At 40.7% G+C, this 14,761-nt stretch overlaps 1 protein-coding gene across 29 annotated transcripts in view; it reads right to left on the bottom strand.

Annotated features, from left to right (window-relative positions):
* The window catches only part of rims2a (regulating synaptic membrane exocytosis 2a), a 711,765-nt gene that overhangs the window by 276,242 nt on the left and 420,762 nt on the right, over window positions 1-14,761 (bottom strand). For all 29 annotated transcript variants that reach the window (XM_078397872.1, XM_078397861.1, XM_078397867.1 and 26 more), the window contains one exon: window positions 9,132-9,303. In XM_078397872.1, the coding sequence (XP_078253998.1) occupies window positions 9,132-9,303 (172 nt within the window). The remainder of the gene's footprint in view (window positions 1-9,131; window positions 9,304-14,761) is intronic.

The raw sequence follows: 14,761 nt of genomic DNA, 5'->3' as shown, positions 1-14,761 counted from the left end.
ACCCTTGAAAAAAAAAGATCATGGAGCATTTCAATACAAATGACACTGCAATAGAAAACAAAAATGGAGTCAAGGAAGGGACTGCTTGGCTAATTTATTGATTTCCATTGGGAGTAGGTAGGAGGCTGCAACACAGGAGCATGGCTGAGGTAAGGCAATGGGATGTGGTGCACTTAGATTTCAGTACAGCCTTTGATTCGGTTTACCAGGAAAGGATAGTAATGAAAACAAAGGGGCAGGTCACTCTGGGCACAGCCTAGCCTGGCTGAACCCCACAGTGGCACTTCACAAGTGAGGCCATTCGATGGCCAACCTCCGACTAGCCTCACTGCTGCAGCCACTTCTTGAATGGCAGCATTCAGGGAGTGGAGAGATTGAAGGTGGCACATAGAAAAGCCATATCTATGATAATTTAGAAATAGTTTAAAAAAACATTGAAATAATTAAAAATATTAAATTAAAAGTTAACATAAAATCTCAATTTGTATGAGGTTTTAATTAAAACATTAACGTTAATGAAAGTTCACTTTAAAAACACTTACATTGATAGTGAAGATCAAAGGCTCTGTTCAAATGAACTATGCCGCAAGGGTTCAGAGGATACCACAAGGCTATGCCTGACCTCCCTGTTATTCTCTTGTAGAACAGCCTTGACCCACCACTGATTACAGGTGTGCTATTGGAGGTCATGTACCACCATACCCGACTGCCAGTCATTCCGTACTTCCCGACCCCTGTTAAGAAGAGGTTCTCTGTGCAACTGCTGGTCTACCAACACATTCTCGCTCACTCAAAACAGAAATCAGGATAAATATTTTCAGTATGTAAGGTACTGTGTAAGCTAATGATAGACTGGTCGTGGTACAAGGATTATAACATCCTATTCCAATTCCATGATCCTGGACTTGCCAGTCATCTGATCTTCCCTCTTAATTGCTGGTCCAACTTCTCCTCAATTATCTGCTTTTGATCACTGCATTGCTAAATCACTTGCAATCGCTGCTTAAATCCCATTCCTTCCTTATGATCTCCCCCTCCTTCCCAACTTCTAGGCTGAATCTTTCCTTGATGTTTGCAGGGACCCTCTCCAATGATTCATGACAACAGTCTTAGGCCAGTGGCTTTCCAAGCAGTCAGCTGGCTGCTGCCATGACGAAATGAAGTACAAAGATGCAATTAATTCTACACATACGTTGTGTGGAACGCACAAGAAGGAAAACACACTGTTCCATGGCTAATTGTAAATTATCTGTCTTTCATGCAGTAGGCAATTAATCTTAAATGCAAAACTGATCACAAATTTCAAAGGGCACAAAGAGATATTTGCCAGACACAGGGTGCAATGGAATCACTAGTCTCCATATGCCTATCACAGTTATGCACAGAGCCTAACTAGAACGCGACAATAAAATAAATCAGTGTGAAAGGTGTGTTCATTGTTGCTGGTAAGACACTAGAGTACCCATTTCAATTAAAAATCATAGGGGCACAAACTAGAAGTGACCTAGTTGGTAAGGTGAAGGCCATCATGGGTACTGACCTCCCTTTCATCAAAGGGATCTGCAGGAGGAGCAGGCTCAAAAAGGCAGCCAGCATCATCAAGTACACACACCAGCCTGGCCACGCTCTCATTTCACTTCTGATATTGGGATGAAGACATAGGAACTTGAAAACTGTAATGTCCAGGTTCAGAAGCAGCTTCTTCCTAACAACTATCAGGCTATTGAACATAACAAACTCCTAACCACATCCCAAACTATGAACTGCATTGATTGCACTACGGACTTGGGCTCTGTTTTTGTTTTTTCACTCTTTTGTTTTTTTTTACATTGAACCTTGTTTATTATGGTGTCTACTGAGTACTACCTTTACATACCTTTTGTGCTGCTGCAAGTAAGCATTTCATGTTCCATTTCAAGACATATGACAATAAAATACTCTTGATTTTTGACCATGCATTTTACATTTGCTGCTGAAGCCAGCCATCAAATCTTCACTAATGGACCACAAATCTGTATGGTTCAAATAAGCATTCTTTTCACCATTGGGGAGGGGGTTGAATGATGTCTGACAACTCTAATTCTCCCCCTGTCATCTATTAAAGACATGAGGTCCCAGTCCTAAGTGTCTCTCCACTGCTGCCTTGGACATTTAAATTCAGACCTACTATTTGAAGTGGTGGTTCTCATTCACATGCACCTTTTTAAGAACTCCCACAGACTTGTGACTGTGGATAAATGTTTGCAATTTTCATGTGACTCTCAGCATTAAATATGATTTCTATGTGCAAACTCATTGAAGGTTCGGATTCATAGAACGCACACTCACAACTTATTGCATTTCATGCACATAAGCAAATCGCTTTCCTACACGTTCCAGTTCCTTTGCATATCAAGAAAAATCAGGAGGTTTTCTTGCCGCCATGCCAGCAAGTTTGACATGTAGATTAGTACGGGTGTCAGGGGTTAAGGGGAGAAGGCATTAGAATGGGATTAAGCGGGAAATTGAAGGGTGGTGTAGACTTGATGGGCCGAATGGCATAATTCTGCTCCTATTGCTTATGAACTAAAGGCATGATGTCAATATTGATAACTTCCTTGCTACTCGCTACTCACTACTCGATTGCTACTCGCTCATGTTTATGTCCCACTCTTCTGGTGGGACAGAATATATGTGGAGACAATAGTACAAGACATGGTGGGTATATGGAATGAGCTGCCAGAGGAGGTATTTGAGGCAAATACTACAACTACATTTAAAGACATTTGGATAGGTACATGGACAGGAATGGTTTAGTGGAATAAGAGCCAAATGGGACAAGTGGGACTAGCATAGATGGGGAATCTTGGTTGGCAGGGACAAGTTGGGCCAAAGGGCCTAATTCCATGGTGTGCAGCTCTAAGACACCTTGATACTACCGTCTTGGGGAAGTAAAACATTAGGAACAGGAGGAGAACATTTAGGCCCTCAAGCCTGCTCTGCCATTCAATAAAATCACAGCTGATCTGATTATCACTTCAATTCTGCACTCCCATTTAGCTTTCGGTTTAAAAATATTTAAAGACTTTGCTTTAGGCGTATGGAATACAAAAAGTTCAAGAGTGGGGCGTTGTGTTGCAACTGTATAAGTTGCTGATAAAACCACACATGAAGTTCCGTGTGTAGTTCTCATTGCCCAGCTATAAGAAAGATGTATTAAGCTGGAAAGGGTGCAGAAAACAAGCATGTTACTTTAGATTTTTTTTTTAGATTTTAGATTTAGAGATACAGCGCGGAAACAGGCCCTTCGGTCCACCGGGTCCGCGCCGCACAGCGATCCCCGCACATTAACACTATCCTACACACACTAGGGCCAATTTTCTTTTTTAAAACTTTTGCCCAGCCAATTAACCTACATACCTGTACGTCTTTGGAGTGTGGGAGGAAACCAAAGATCTCGGAGAAACCCCACGCAGGTCATGGGGAGAACGTACAAACTCCGTACAGACGGCGCCCGTAGTCAGGATCGAACCTGCGTCTCCGGCGCTGCATTCGCTGTAAGGCAGCAACTCTACCGCTGCGCCACCGTGCCGCCCTACTGGGACTCGAAGGCTTGAGTTATAAAACAATTCCGGGGGATAGTTTTGAAAGGGACTTGAGGAGCAACCTTTTCACATACAGTATAGTGGGTTAGTAGAATGAGCCATCAGAGGAAGTTGCAGATGTGGCTGTGATTACCATGTCTAAAATACAGTTACATAGGTACAAGGATAGAAAAGGATTAGAGGGAAATGGGCCAGACACAGATAAATGGGACGAGGTTGATGGTTGGCATGGACAAGTTATGTTGCGTGCATATCGGCATATTGCAAATGATGTACCAGGATACCCAGCTCCATGTTAGTGGTCTGCAATCACTCACCGTTTAATTTTTGTTTTAATTTTTCCATCCAAAATGGACAATTTCACACTTTCCTACTTTATATTTATTTTTCAGATTTTTGCCCTCATTTTAACTTGTCTCCATTAATTTACAGCCTCCTCATACCCCTATGTTTGTCTGTTTTATTAACAACTTTGGCAACCATGCCTTCATCCAAATCATTAACATTAATTGTAAAAAGCTGAGACCCCAGCACCGATTTCTGAGGAAGAGCATTTGTAGCATCTTGACTCCAAACAACTAATCCAATGAATAACATACCTTCCACAGTAGGAAGCAACACCAGCAGCACATGGCCCACTACTTCCAGAAGGACGGGGGAGCTGTTGTTTGGCAAGTCCCATTCAAATCAATAACTAATGAGCCCAATTCTCAATTAAGAAGAACAGGTCCTTGATAAATTATTGTGAAACTTTAGAATCTGCATGTAACTACTGTAACAAAAATACTATAAAATTCTGTAAGATGTTTGGGAGAGCAGAGCGTTTTTAGTTCTCTCGGGAATGGTCTTCACTAATTACTGCAACGAGGGCTGAATGAACTGACTTAATTGAGAGACTCACCACTGATCTCTGATAGTTTCTTTGTGTGTGACCCAATTTGAGCCATAATTAAGAGAGCAACTCAGCCCACATGAAAGTCAGATTCAGTGTGGAGGTCAAACACATCAATCCCTCCAACATCCTTCTGTACATTAGCAAGACCAAGCGCAGGCCCAGCGATCGTTTCGCTGAACAGCTCCGTTAAGTCCGCCTTAATCTACCTGATCTCCCGGTTGCTCAGCACTTTAACTCCCCCTCCCATTCCCAATCTGACCTTTCTGTCCTGGGCCTCCTCCATTGTCAGAGTGAGGCCCAGTGCAAATTGGAGGAACAGCACCTCATATTTCGCTTGAGTAGCTTACCCCCCAGCAGTATGAATATTGACTTCTCTAACTTCAAATAGCCCTTACTTTCCCTCTCTCTCCATCCCCTCCCCCTTCCAAGTTTTCCCATCAGGCTTACTGTCTCTGACTACATTCTATCTCTGTCCCGCCCACTCCCCTGACATCAGTCTGAAGAAGGGTCTCGACCCGAAACCTCACACAGAGGTACTGCCTGTCCTTCCCGCTGAGTTACTCCAGCATTTTGTGTCTACCCGTAAACCCTCCAACAATGTATACACAACACTACATGCTCTAGATCAATTCTGCATTTTACGGGACTGTAAGAGATCCCAGTGAGGCATGATAGATGAAACATTCAGATGACAAATGTTACTGATTGAAGTCTGATGACACTAGGGTGCCACCTATGCACACATGGACAGTACCTTGCTCACTACCTTGAACCCGTATGAATACTACCTTGCTCTGCAAAATCTGCTGGACAAGCTGTTGGCATGAGGAAAATTTGCTTCTGTGCCAGAACTGCTCAGGAGAAACCTGATTCATGATACACCAGTGGAATTCTCATTATTTACGCTGTACCTGGAAGAAATGTGCTGTGCTGTGCTGTCTTTTTAACCATGATTCTTGAAATCCAAGTCCATTTCTCTTATTCTGAAATTGGAGCTACTGAGAGTCAGTTATCAAAATTGAGCTTCCTGACTTAACGAGCAAAGTCCAAGATTTGTGATGTAGTTATTATTAAGCAACACTCATTGATGTCTGAAGAAGCTATAATTCCAAAAAATGGCAAAATAGAGCAAAAGCATTGTCTCAGTTAATCAAAATGTATGTGACAAATGCACACACCTGGCACATAACTTTACTAACCATGGGTCTTCTTTCCAAGAAGATGTTAATTGCTCCATCGGTTCCATCCATTATAGAAAAGTCACAGCCAATTTACTTCATGATTTTAAATACTGGAAGCACCATATTCTTTCTGTTTTCAGTTAAAATAAAATCTATTGTATTGGCCCTGAGAAGATTTGCCAATATGAGAGAAGCATTTTTCTATATATTCACCCAAAATCAAAACTAAAATATGAAAAGCCAAAAACTACAGGTGCAGATGACTTAGAAACCTGATATAAAATGACAAAGAATGCTGTGAGAACTCAGCAGGTCTGTGCAGCAGGTCTGTGCAGCAGGTCAAGCAGCATCTGTGCAGCAGGTCAAGCAGCATCTGTGCAGCAGGGCAAGCAGCATGTGCAACACCCGTTGTTTTCATCCCTTCCCAACATCGAGCAAAGCGTACACTTTCTTCCAGGTAGAGTTATGCACTTGCATATCCTCTAATTTAGTGCTCACAGTGTATTTTGATCGGTATTGAAGATGATCAGATTGTCTGACATCCGTAGAACACCTCTGTTCAGTTCACATAGTGATCCTGAGCTGCCAGTTGCCTGTATTTTAACGTTCCATCCCACTGTCACTCCAACTTCTCCTGTACTATTCCAAGAAAGCCCACCGTAAGCTCAATACTCAAAACATCAATGCAGCAATTACACACATGTAACTGTTCTGATAAAGAAACTGACCCAACTCACTGGACCTGTTTTCCAGCAAATACACTAGTTTGTACCTCACACTTACAGCATTGCTGTTTTTGATTCTCTGTCCCATTCATCCCCTTCTATCTACACCTTCTACATACAGGTCAGTTGTATTAATATTTCACCATCCTCTTAGCTGCCACCACCAACACTCATGTCATTCACTCACTCTCTTTTAGCTTTTGCAATATCACATACTTTTTCTTTGTTCTATTCAACCTCTCCCCGTCTCTATAAATTAATTATTCTCGTGTTTTTTAACCTCTCCTGGTTCTGATTTGCACTTTAGAGATAGAGCGCAGAAACAAGCCCTTCATCCCACCGAGTCCGAGCCAACCAGCGATCACCCCATACATTGGCACTATCCTACGCACTAGGGACAATTTACAATCTTACTGAAGCCAGGTAACCTACAAACCTGGACCTTTTTGGGATGTGGGAGGAAACAGGAGCACACCGAGAAAATCCAAGCATTCACAGGGAGAAAGTACGAACTCCATACAGACAGCACCTGTAGTCAGAATCGAAGCCGGGTCTCTGGCGTTGTAGGCAGCAACTCTACCACTGCACCACTATACCACCCTTGATGATAGGTCATTTATTCCGAAACATTAACTTGCTCCAGAGAAGCTCCCTGACCTGCTGAATATTACCAGCATTTTCTAAAATGTGACACTGACGGAAATAAAAATGCTGCATCAAGTTAACAATTTAAAATGTAAAACACACAAATAAATCTAGACAGTGGTTTGTAAGAAGACATTTCATTCATATATATGTTTGAAAAAATTAGAAATCTGAAAAATACCGTTGAAGATTTAATGTTAGTAACAGCCCAGATTTTACAGTCAATGCTAAAGGAATGACACAGCTTGTGACAGCTGCCCAGATTTTACTGGCAGTTTTTCTGTCATTGCCCATAGGTCTCAGCACGCTGCACTTTACTACGATCTGCCATGTCTTTGATGGTAAGAAACATCCAAGTCTCCTCATCTATCAAAATGAAAAGTCCTCATTGAGCCATGTAGGGTACAAATCAAGTGTAAAGTTGGAAATAAAAGATAGATTTGAGTAATCTACAGGCAACAAAATAAAGAGTAAGAATTGCTGCTGTGACTAAGGGGGAGAGGGGAGAATGCCCAGAAAGAAAATTACATTCACCATTTCTAATGTTATTTTGAGATAATAGAATTCCTTACTTACTGAATTAATTTTTCAGGACCAAGGATTCAGCAGTAATTATTGCTTATTGTATGTTTAAAACCTTACTTCTGATATCACCAGCCCTAACTTTATCAGCTATTTTTAGCACAGAACTAGTGGTTAAGTATCACAAGTTGATGCATTGCAGAGATTTTAGTGCTGAATCTATCAGCAAGGACTGTAAGAATGCATTAGAATCACAAGGGACTGCAGGTGCTGGAATCTTGAGGAATGAACAATGTGCCGGAGTAACTAAGTGGGTCAGACAGCATCTGGGGAGCGGGCAGCAAGGTGGTGCAGCAGTAGAGTTGCTGCCTTACAGCACTTGCAACCCCAGAGACCTGGGTTTGACCTCGACTATGGGGGCTGTCTGTATGGAGTTTGTACATTCTCCGTGTGACCGCATGGGTTTTCTCCAAGATTTTCTGCTTCCTCCCACACTTCAAAAACGTACAGGTTTGTAGCTTAATTGGCTTGGTATGAGTGTAAATTGTCCCTTGTGTGTGGGATAGAGTTAAAGTGTGGGGATCGCAGGTCAGTGCGGATTCTGTGGGCCGAAGGGCCTGTTTCTGCGCTGTGTCTCTAAACTAGAAAATAGACAAATTTGGGTTGGGACCCTTTGTCAGATTGATCTTTTACTGTGCGAGTCAGTGGGTTTGTAGTAGATGCCAATGAAAAGTTGGTCCCCTGTGATGGAGACAGGGAAATCCTGAAATGGGGAGGCAGAAATTGTCCAAGTGAATTTAAGGACAGGGTGGAAGTTAGTGAAGTTGATTAAATCATCGAGTTCTGCATGAGTGTAGGAGGCAACTCTAATGCAGTTGTTAATGTAGTGGAGAAATTACATTTGAGTTGGGAAATGATGCCAGAGTACATTTAGAACTGAGTTCAATCTGAACTAGTGTGAGGAGGTTCGCTTTGGGGAAGGGGAAAATATATTATTAATGGCATGACCCTTAACAGCATTGATGTACAGAAGGATCTTGGGGTCCAAGTCCATAACTCCCTGAGAATGGCAATACAAGTAGATAGTGATAGAGGAGGCATATGGTATGCTTGCTTTCATAGGTCAGGGCATTGAGTATAAGTCAGAAGGTCATGAGGCAGCTTTATAGGATTTTAGTCAGGCCGCATTTGGAGTATTGTATGCAGTCTGGTTGCCCTGTTACACAACGGATGTGGAGGCTTTGGAGAAGGTGCAGAGGAGGTCTAGCAAAATAATGTCTGGATTAGGAGGTATTAGCTACAGAGAGAGGTTGGACAGACTTGAATTGTTTTCTCTCGAGCACCAGAGGTTGTTGGGAAACTTGATAGAAGTAAATAAAATTATGAGAGACATCGGTAGACTAGAATCTACCTGCTGTAAGAACACAGCATCGCATCTCTCACATCAACATCCACATTCTCCGGTTTAACCGCATCGGATGGTGGAAGTTGCTGTTCAATCAATTCTAATGTGATTACTATGGCAAAACCTGGGCAAGTATACATTTCCTTTCAACAAAAATCTTTTAAAATTTATTACCTCTCCTAAAAATTCACTCTCTTCTTCTCGAACTCGAGCTTGGTCCCACAGGGTGATTTCCAGCATGCGTTCCCGAAATTCTCTCCGATGAACTGGAGAATAAATGAACGTCTGGTTCCACTTGGGTTCAAGTGTTTTCTTTACTGTTTTTGTTCTTCGTTTGCTTTTATCACTGGCAAACAATCACACAACAGAAGTTAGAACTGCAAGTAGGCTTTATAAACATAGAATAAATGAGGACTTATTTAATTTTGATAGAAATAGAGGATGAAAAGTTTGCAGGGCTACAGGGAAATCATTGGGGGATTAGAAATGAATGGGTTGCTCTTGCAGAAAGCTGCAAAGATTCAATGGACTGAAGGATTTTCTTGAATGCTGTACTGATGTTAAATATGTAAGTAAATTTGTCACGCTTTCAAAATAAAATGGAAAATCGGTGTAATTGCGGTGTGATAAGTTGATCCAGACAATTTCCATCATTACTGTAATCAAGGAATTTGTAATAATCGGTTAAACAAAAAAAAAAGTTTTTAATTGTTTTTCTATGTGCTATAATTTATACTCTCACATCACAGCATTTTAAAAGCCTATACTGTTTTACTCATGCTTGTAAAGTCTCCTCTTCACCCTATAATAACTCACATAATTATCCATCGTTCAATGCTAAATATTGAAATTGAGTGCAGATGGATTCTTTTTTGCAGATTATTTGAATTCCAAACTAAACTGTATCCTGGGTTCTTAGCCAGCATTTAGTAGCCTATCAGCAGTGTTTGGCTAGGGATCCAGGTCAACTTGTTCAATAATCTAGAGAAATTGAGTTTAATTACAGAATTCTGACTGCTTCTTCCACAAGTCAGTTAACAGAGCAAGGATTAAACATGGGACTGTCTTAGTCTTTGTGGTTCAGTTGCCTGCTGCCCTCAACTGTGCAGCAACAGGAGCATCATCGTCATCATATATTATAACATTTTGATCTCCCTTTAATAAACAGTGAATGTTTTGAATTGCAATGGAATGAGAAAATTAGAAGTCGTCCAACGAACAATATGAATTTTGGGCATTTGTTTTATAACTGAGAAACAAAGATCTGGAGAGAGCTGCAATGATTTCAGTCACATTACATTAATAATTATTCACCATTAAAGTATTACTGACTTTATAAGCCTGTATCGCCTATTGGATATTGACTAATCTTTCTTTGTGTACACTGACAAGATCTAAAACAGATGAAATTGCCTATGCCTTGAGAACAAAGAAAGATCATAATGGATAGACCATAGTTATGACCACTAAACTTGACATGTGAAAGTGATCGTCAAAAAAGCAGACACAATATATAACAAGTTACTGATTCAAATAACTGGCAAAGACCAATTTCATCCACAAATAGTTTGGAATCTGCCTGGGTACTGTCAGCATGATGTAATGATAAAATTCTTGAATTTCAGGTTCAACCTACTTGCAGGATTAATAACAACAAAAGTCATGGACATTGATGGGTGCAGGATGCATTATAGTATTGGGAGTGATAGAACAATGGCTAAAATTCTCACAAAGAAATGTTGTCGAGGCATGATCCATGAATAGTTTTGAACAAGATTGATGGGAAGAAATGATAGGAAAGCAAAACAGAAAGGAAAGAAAATTCAATGTCTGATACTTCTGAAGGTCTTGGAGTGCTGCAGAGAGATTCTCCTTGTATCTATCCTTAGCATAATTCCCATCTGTTAATACTGCTTAGTGAGAAAGAAATGCAGGGTTGAATGTAGAGCCTGCCAATGTGACTGGGTGCATTCGAGCCAAACAATTCAAAAGTTGCAGATATCTTAGCAAAAGGTAATGGAGTCCATGTTCAGTAACCTGGAGTCTAAAAAGACAGTTTTGATCATCGCTTGCAATTAAGTGCAACGGTTGATTGCCACCTTGCTGAGTGTAGCAAATCAAGCTTTGCTTGAAGCTGATTTTGCTGAATGCTGATTTTACCGTGTGTTTTCTTTCACACAGTATCTTTTGAAATGTGAGACATCCTTTCTATCAAATGCTGCCAAGGAAATATTCAGCACAATGCCACCCTTACACAGTGTGGTCTATGAATCACACATTTTTGAGAATATGAATCTTTGTGCACTTGGTGAAATCTTTCACAGGATAAGTGTTGGGATTTGCCTTTAAACACATAAATTACACTCAGCCCCGAAGACCTTTTTAACTTTCTGGCACATACAAAAGATGGACTCTAATTGGAAAACCAGTTGCGGCTATTGAAATTCAAGAGAAAATAAAAATTACATTCATTTCTACAAAATTACATTTAAAATCAAGATGAAGCAATCAGACAGCCTGTGGTTTAAAATAGTTTTAAAATTGTTGAATAAATGTTCTCACAAGAAGTCAATTCAGTGCCTGGATGCCCATTATAAACATATGGAAATTGTTGGTATTAATTGTTGGTATCACTAACATGTGAAGCTGGCAGTTAAACATTATTATAAGACTATTATGCAGGAGACTTTGAAAGAGAAAATCCCTCAGTCTGTCTCAGACAAGAGAAAACACATGGCATGGAAGTAACATTCTGCAGAGCTCATTGATCTATGGGCTAGATTCCCAAAGGAATTTCAGACTCTTGACAGAAGAAAATTGCAAACATTATGTTTGTTATATTGTCAACTGAAACACATTCAAAACGCTGGTTTGGATGAAAGGCTGCATATATTTTGCTTCAAAGAAACTTATTTTAAAAAAGGCACTTTTTTATACTCAGCACCGGTTTGAATTACTCAATAAAATAAAAGAACACTTAGTTCAATTTAGCTTAGTTTAGAGATACAACGTGGAAACAGGCTCTTTGGCCCACTGAGTCCATGCCAACCAATGATCACCTTTGCAAGGTTGTAGTTCCTTGAAAGTGGCATCACTGGTAGATATGGTGGTCAAGAAGGCTTTCAGCATATTGACCTTCATCAGTCAGAGTACCTAGTATAGAAATTGGGAGGTCATGTTACATTTGTTTAAGACATTGGTGAGGCCACATTTAGAGTATTGTGTTCAGTTTGGGTCTCCATGTTAAAGGAGAGATGGTGTCAAGCTGGAAAAGGTGCAGAGAAGATTCATAAGGATGTTGCTAGGACTTAAGGGCCTAAGCAATAGGGAGAGGTTGAGCAAGCTAGGACTTTATTCCTTGGTGCACAATAAGGGGTGAGGGGTTATCTTATAGAGAATGAGGGGTGATCTTATAGAGATGTACAAGATCATGAGAGGAATAGATCAGGTAAATTCAGTCTTTTGCCCAATATAGGGAATTGAGAACCCAAGGACATAGGTTTAAGGTGAGGTAGGAAAAATTTAATAGGAACCTCAGGAATAACTTTGTCACAAAAAGGGCAGTGGGTATTTGGAACGAGCTGCCAAGGGAGATAATTGAGGCAGGGTCAATCAAAGCGTTTAAGAGACATTTGGAAAGGTACATGGATAGGATAGGTTTAGAGGGTTATGAGCCAAGCGTACACAGGTAGGACTAGTGTAGTTGGGACATGTTGGTCGGCCTGGGCAAGTTGGGCCAAAAGGCATGATTCCACACTGTATGACTCTATGATACCTGTACACCTAGTTTTATCTAACACCCTCGGGACAATTTACAGAAGCCAATTAACCTACAAATCTGCATGTCTTTGGAATGTGGGAAGAATCCAGAGCAACTGGTGAAAACCGACGGGGTCACAGGGAGAACGTACAAACTGCACACAGGCAGCACCCACAGCCAGGATCCAACCTGGGTCACTGGCGCTGTAAGGCTGCAAAGCTACCGTTGAGCTGCTGAGCCACGCTTGCACTGCTGTGCCACCCCTAAAAGCCATCAATCAATCAAACTTATGTTACATTTCCAGGCATTGCAGGGGAGTTAAATCAAATGAGGATGAAAGTGTGTAAATCTAAGTTAATTTGTAACAATTTTTTGTTGGCTACCATAAAGTTAAATAATTTAAGCCAAGCACTCCCTTCACTGTTTTCTGTCTCCTGATTTTACAATCACTTGTGACCTGCACGCCGTGATCAATGGCAGATCAATAAGCCCACTGTTTGTGCAGGTGTTGATCAGGCCAATTCATCAAATGGCAGAGTGGATGAAGGGGTGGGGTGCGGTCAGACATACTGCAAAGAACTATGCCTCAACTCCCACTTGCTCTCTTGTACAGATGCCTTTCTACTATTATCCTGCTGCAGCCATAGGGAAGTTTTTTTAGCGCCAACAGACTTCTCAGCAGTCAACATTATCAATAACACACCCACTGCACAGAAGACCCAAAGGGAACTTCCACTTAAGAGCATAAAGGTTTGTGTTAAATGATTGCTTTTCACATATTTGTGACCAATTTCATGTTTTTTTCACTAACACACATATCTAATGCATCAAAACAGGAAGAACTCTAACTTAACTGATTTCAGGCCGCTAATTATCAGGAGAAAATAATTTAGGTTGCTTTAGAGATACAGTTTAGTTTAGAGATACAGCGCGGAAACATGCCATACAGCCAACCGAGTCCCCGCAGACCAGCGATCCCTGCACACTTACACTATCCTGCATTGTTGATTGACTGGCTGCAACCCAATAATTAAGAAGAGGACCAGAGCAAGCATAACAATAGTGGGGAGGCATTGTTAAATTTAGAAAAGGCTGGAGACAGGTTGGGAAAGATGAGAAGAGAATACATTAGATATTAATAATGACAGTGATTAGAGCCATTCCTGTACTATGACATGAGTGGCATACTGATGGAAGAATTCAAAGTTCTTGATAAGATGTGGAAACAATGAACTACAGATGCTGGTTTACAAAAAAGAACACAAAGTGCTAGAGTAACTCAGCAGGTCAGGCAGCATCTCTGGAAATCGTGGATAGGTGATGTTTCGGTTCAGGAAAGTCACCTATCCATGTTCTCCAGAGATGCTGCCTGACCTGCTGAGTTACACCAGCATTTTGTGTCCTTTCTCGATAAGATAGTCAGGGATTTGGGAGGCTGAATATTCAAGACCTTGAGGAGGGAAGGGTGGTTGGAGATGAAGCAGGCACTTTGCAAGAGTGAAGGACGAGTCTTGGTTGGTCTTTTAAACTTGTTTCACAGATGGTTTGTCAAATCCAGAGTATATATATATATCTAAATATTCTGTCATTTTCATTGTACAAGCTGATGCAGGATTTCTGACATAGTAACTGGAAAATAAATTGTGAACTTTAAATAAAATAAACAGAGTTTAAAGAAATGAAGTGATTCAGACAATGGGCAGCATAGTCACTTAAATAGAAACATAGAAAAATAGGTGCAGGAGTAGGCCATTTGGCCTTTAGAGCTAGCACTGCCATTCAATATGATCATGGCTGATCGTCTAAAATCAGTACCCCGTTCCTGCTTTTTCTCCATATCTCTTGATTCCTTTAGCCCTAAGAGCTAAATCTAACTCTCTCTTGAAATAATACAGAGTATGTAATTGTTTGAGGCCAGAAACTATAATTACCCACAAGCCAAACATAACCATCTATCAGTGGCTGTACCAGTCACCTACTCATTGAAAAACAAGATTTAAACTAGAATCAAGGATGGCATAAATTTGATAAAATAGAAAAAAAA

Source organism: Rhinoraja longicauda, chromosome 4 (assembly GCF_053455715.1).
Source record: "Rhinoraja longicauda isolate Sanriku21f chromosome 4, sRhiLon1.1, whole genome shotgun sequence".
Taxonomy (NCBI): Eukaryota; Metazoa; Chordata; class Chondrichthyes; order Rajiformes; family Arhynchobatidae; genus Rhinoraja; species Rhinoraja longicauda.
The sequence above is the reverse complement of the archived record's forward strand: the minus strand, read 5'-3'. Positions and strand labels throughout refer to the sequence as shown.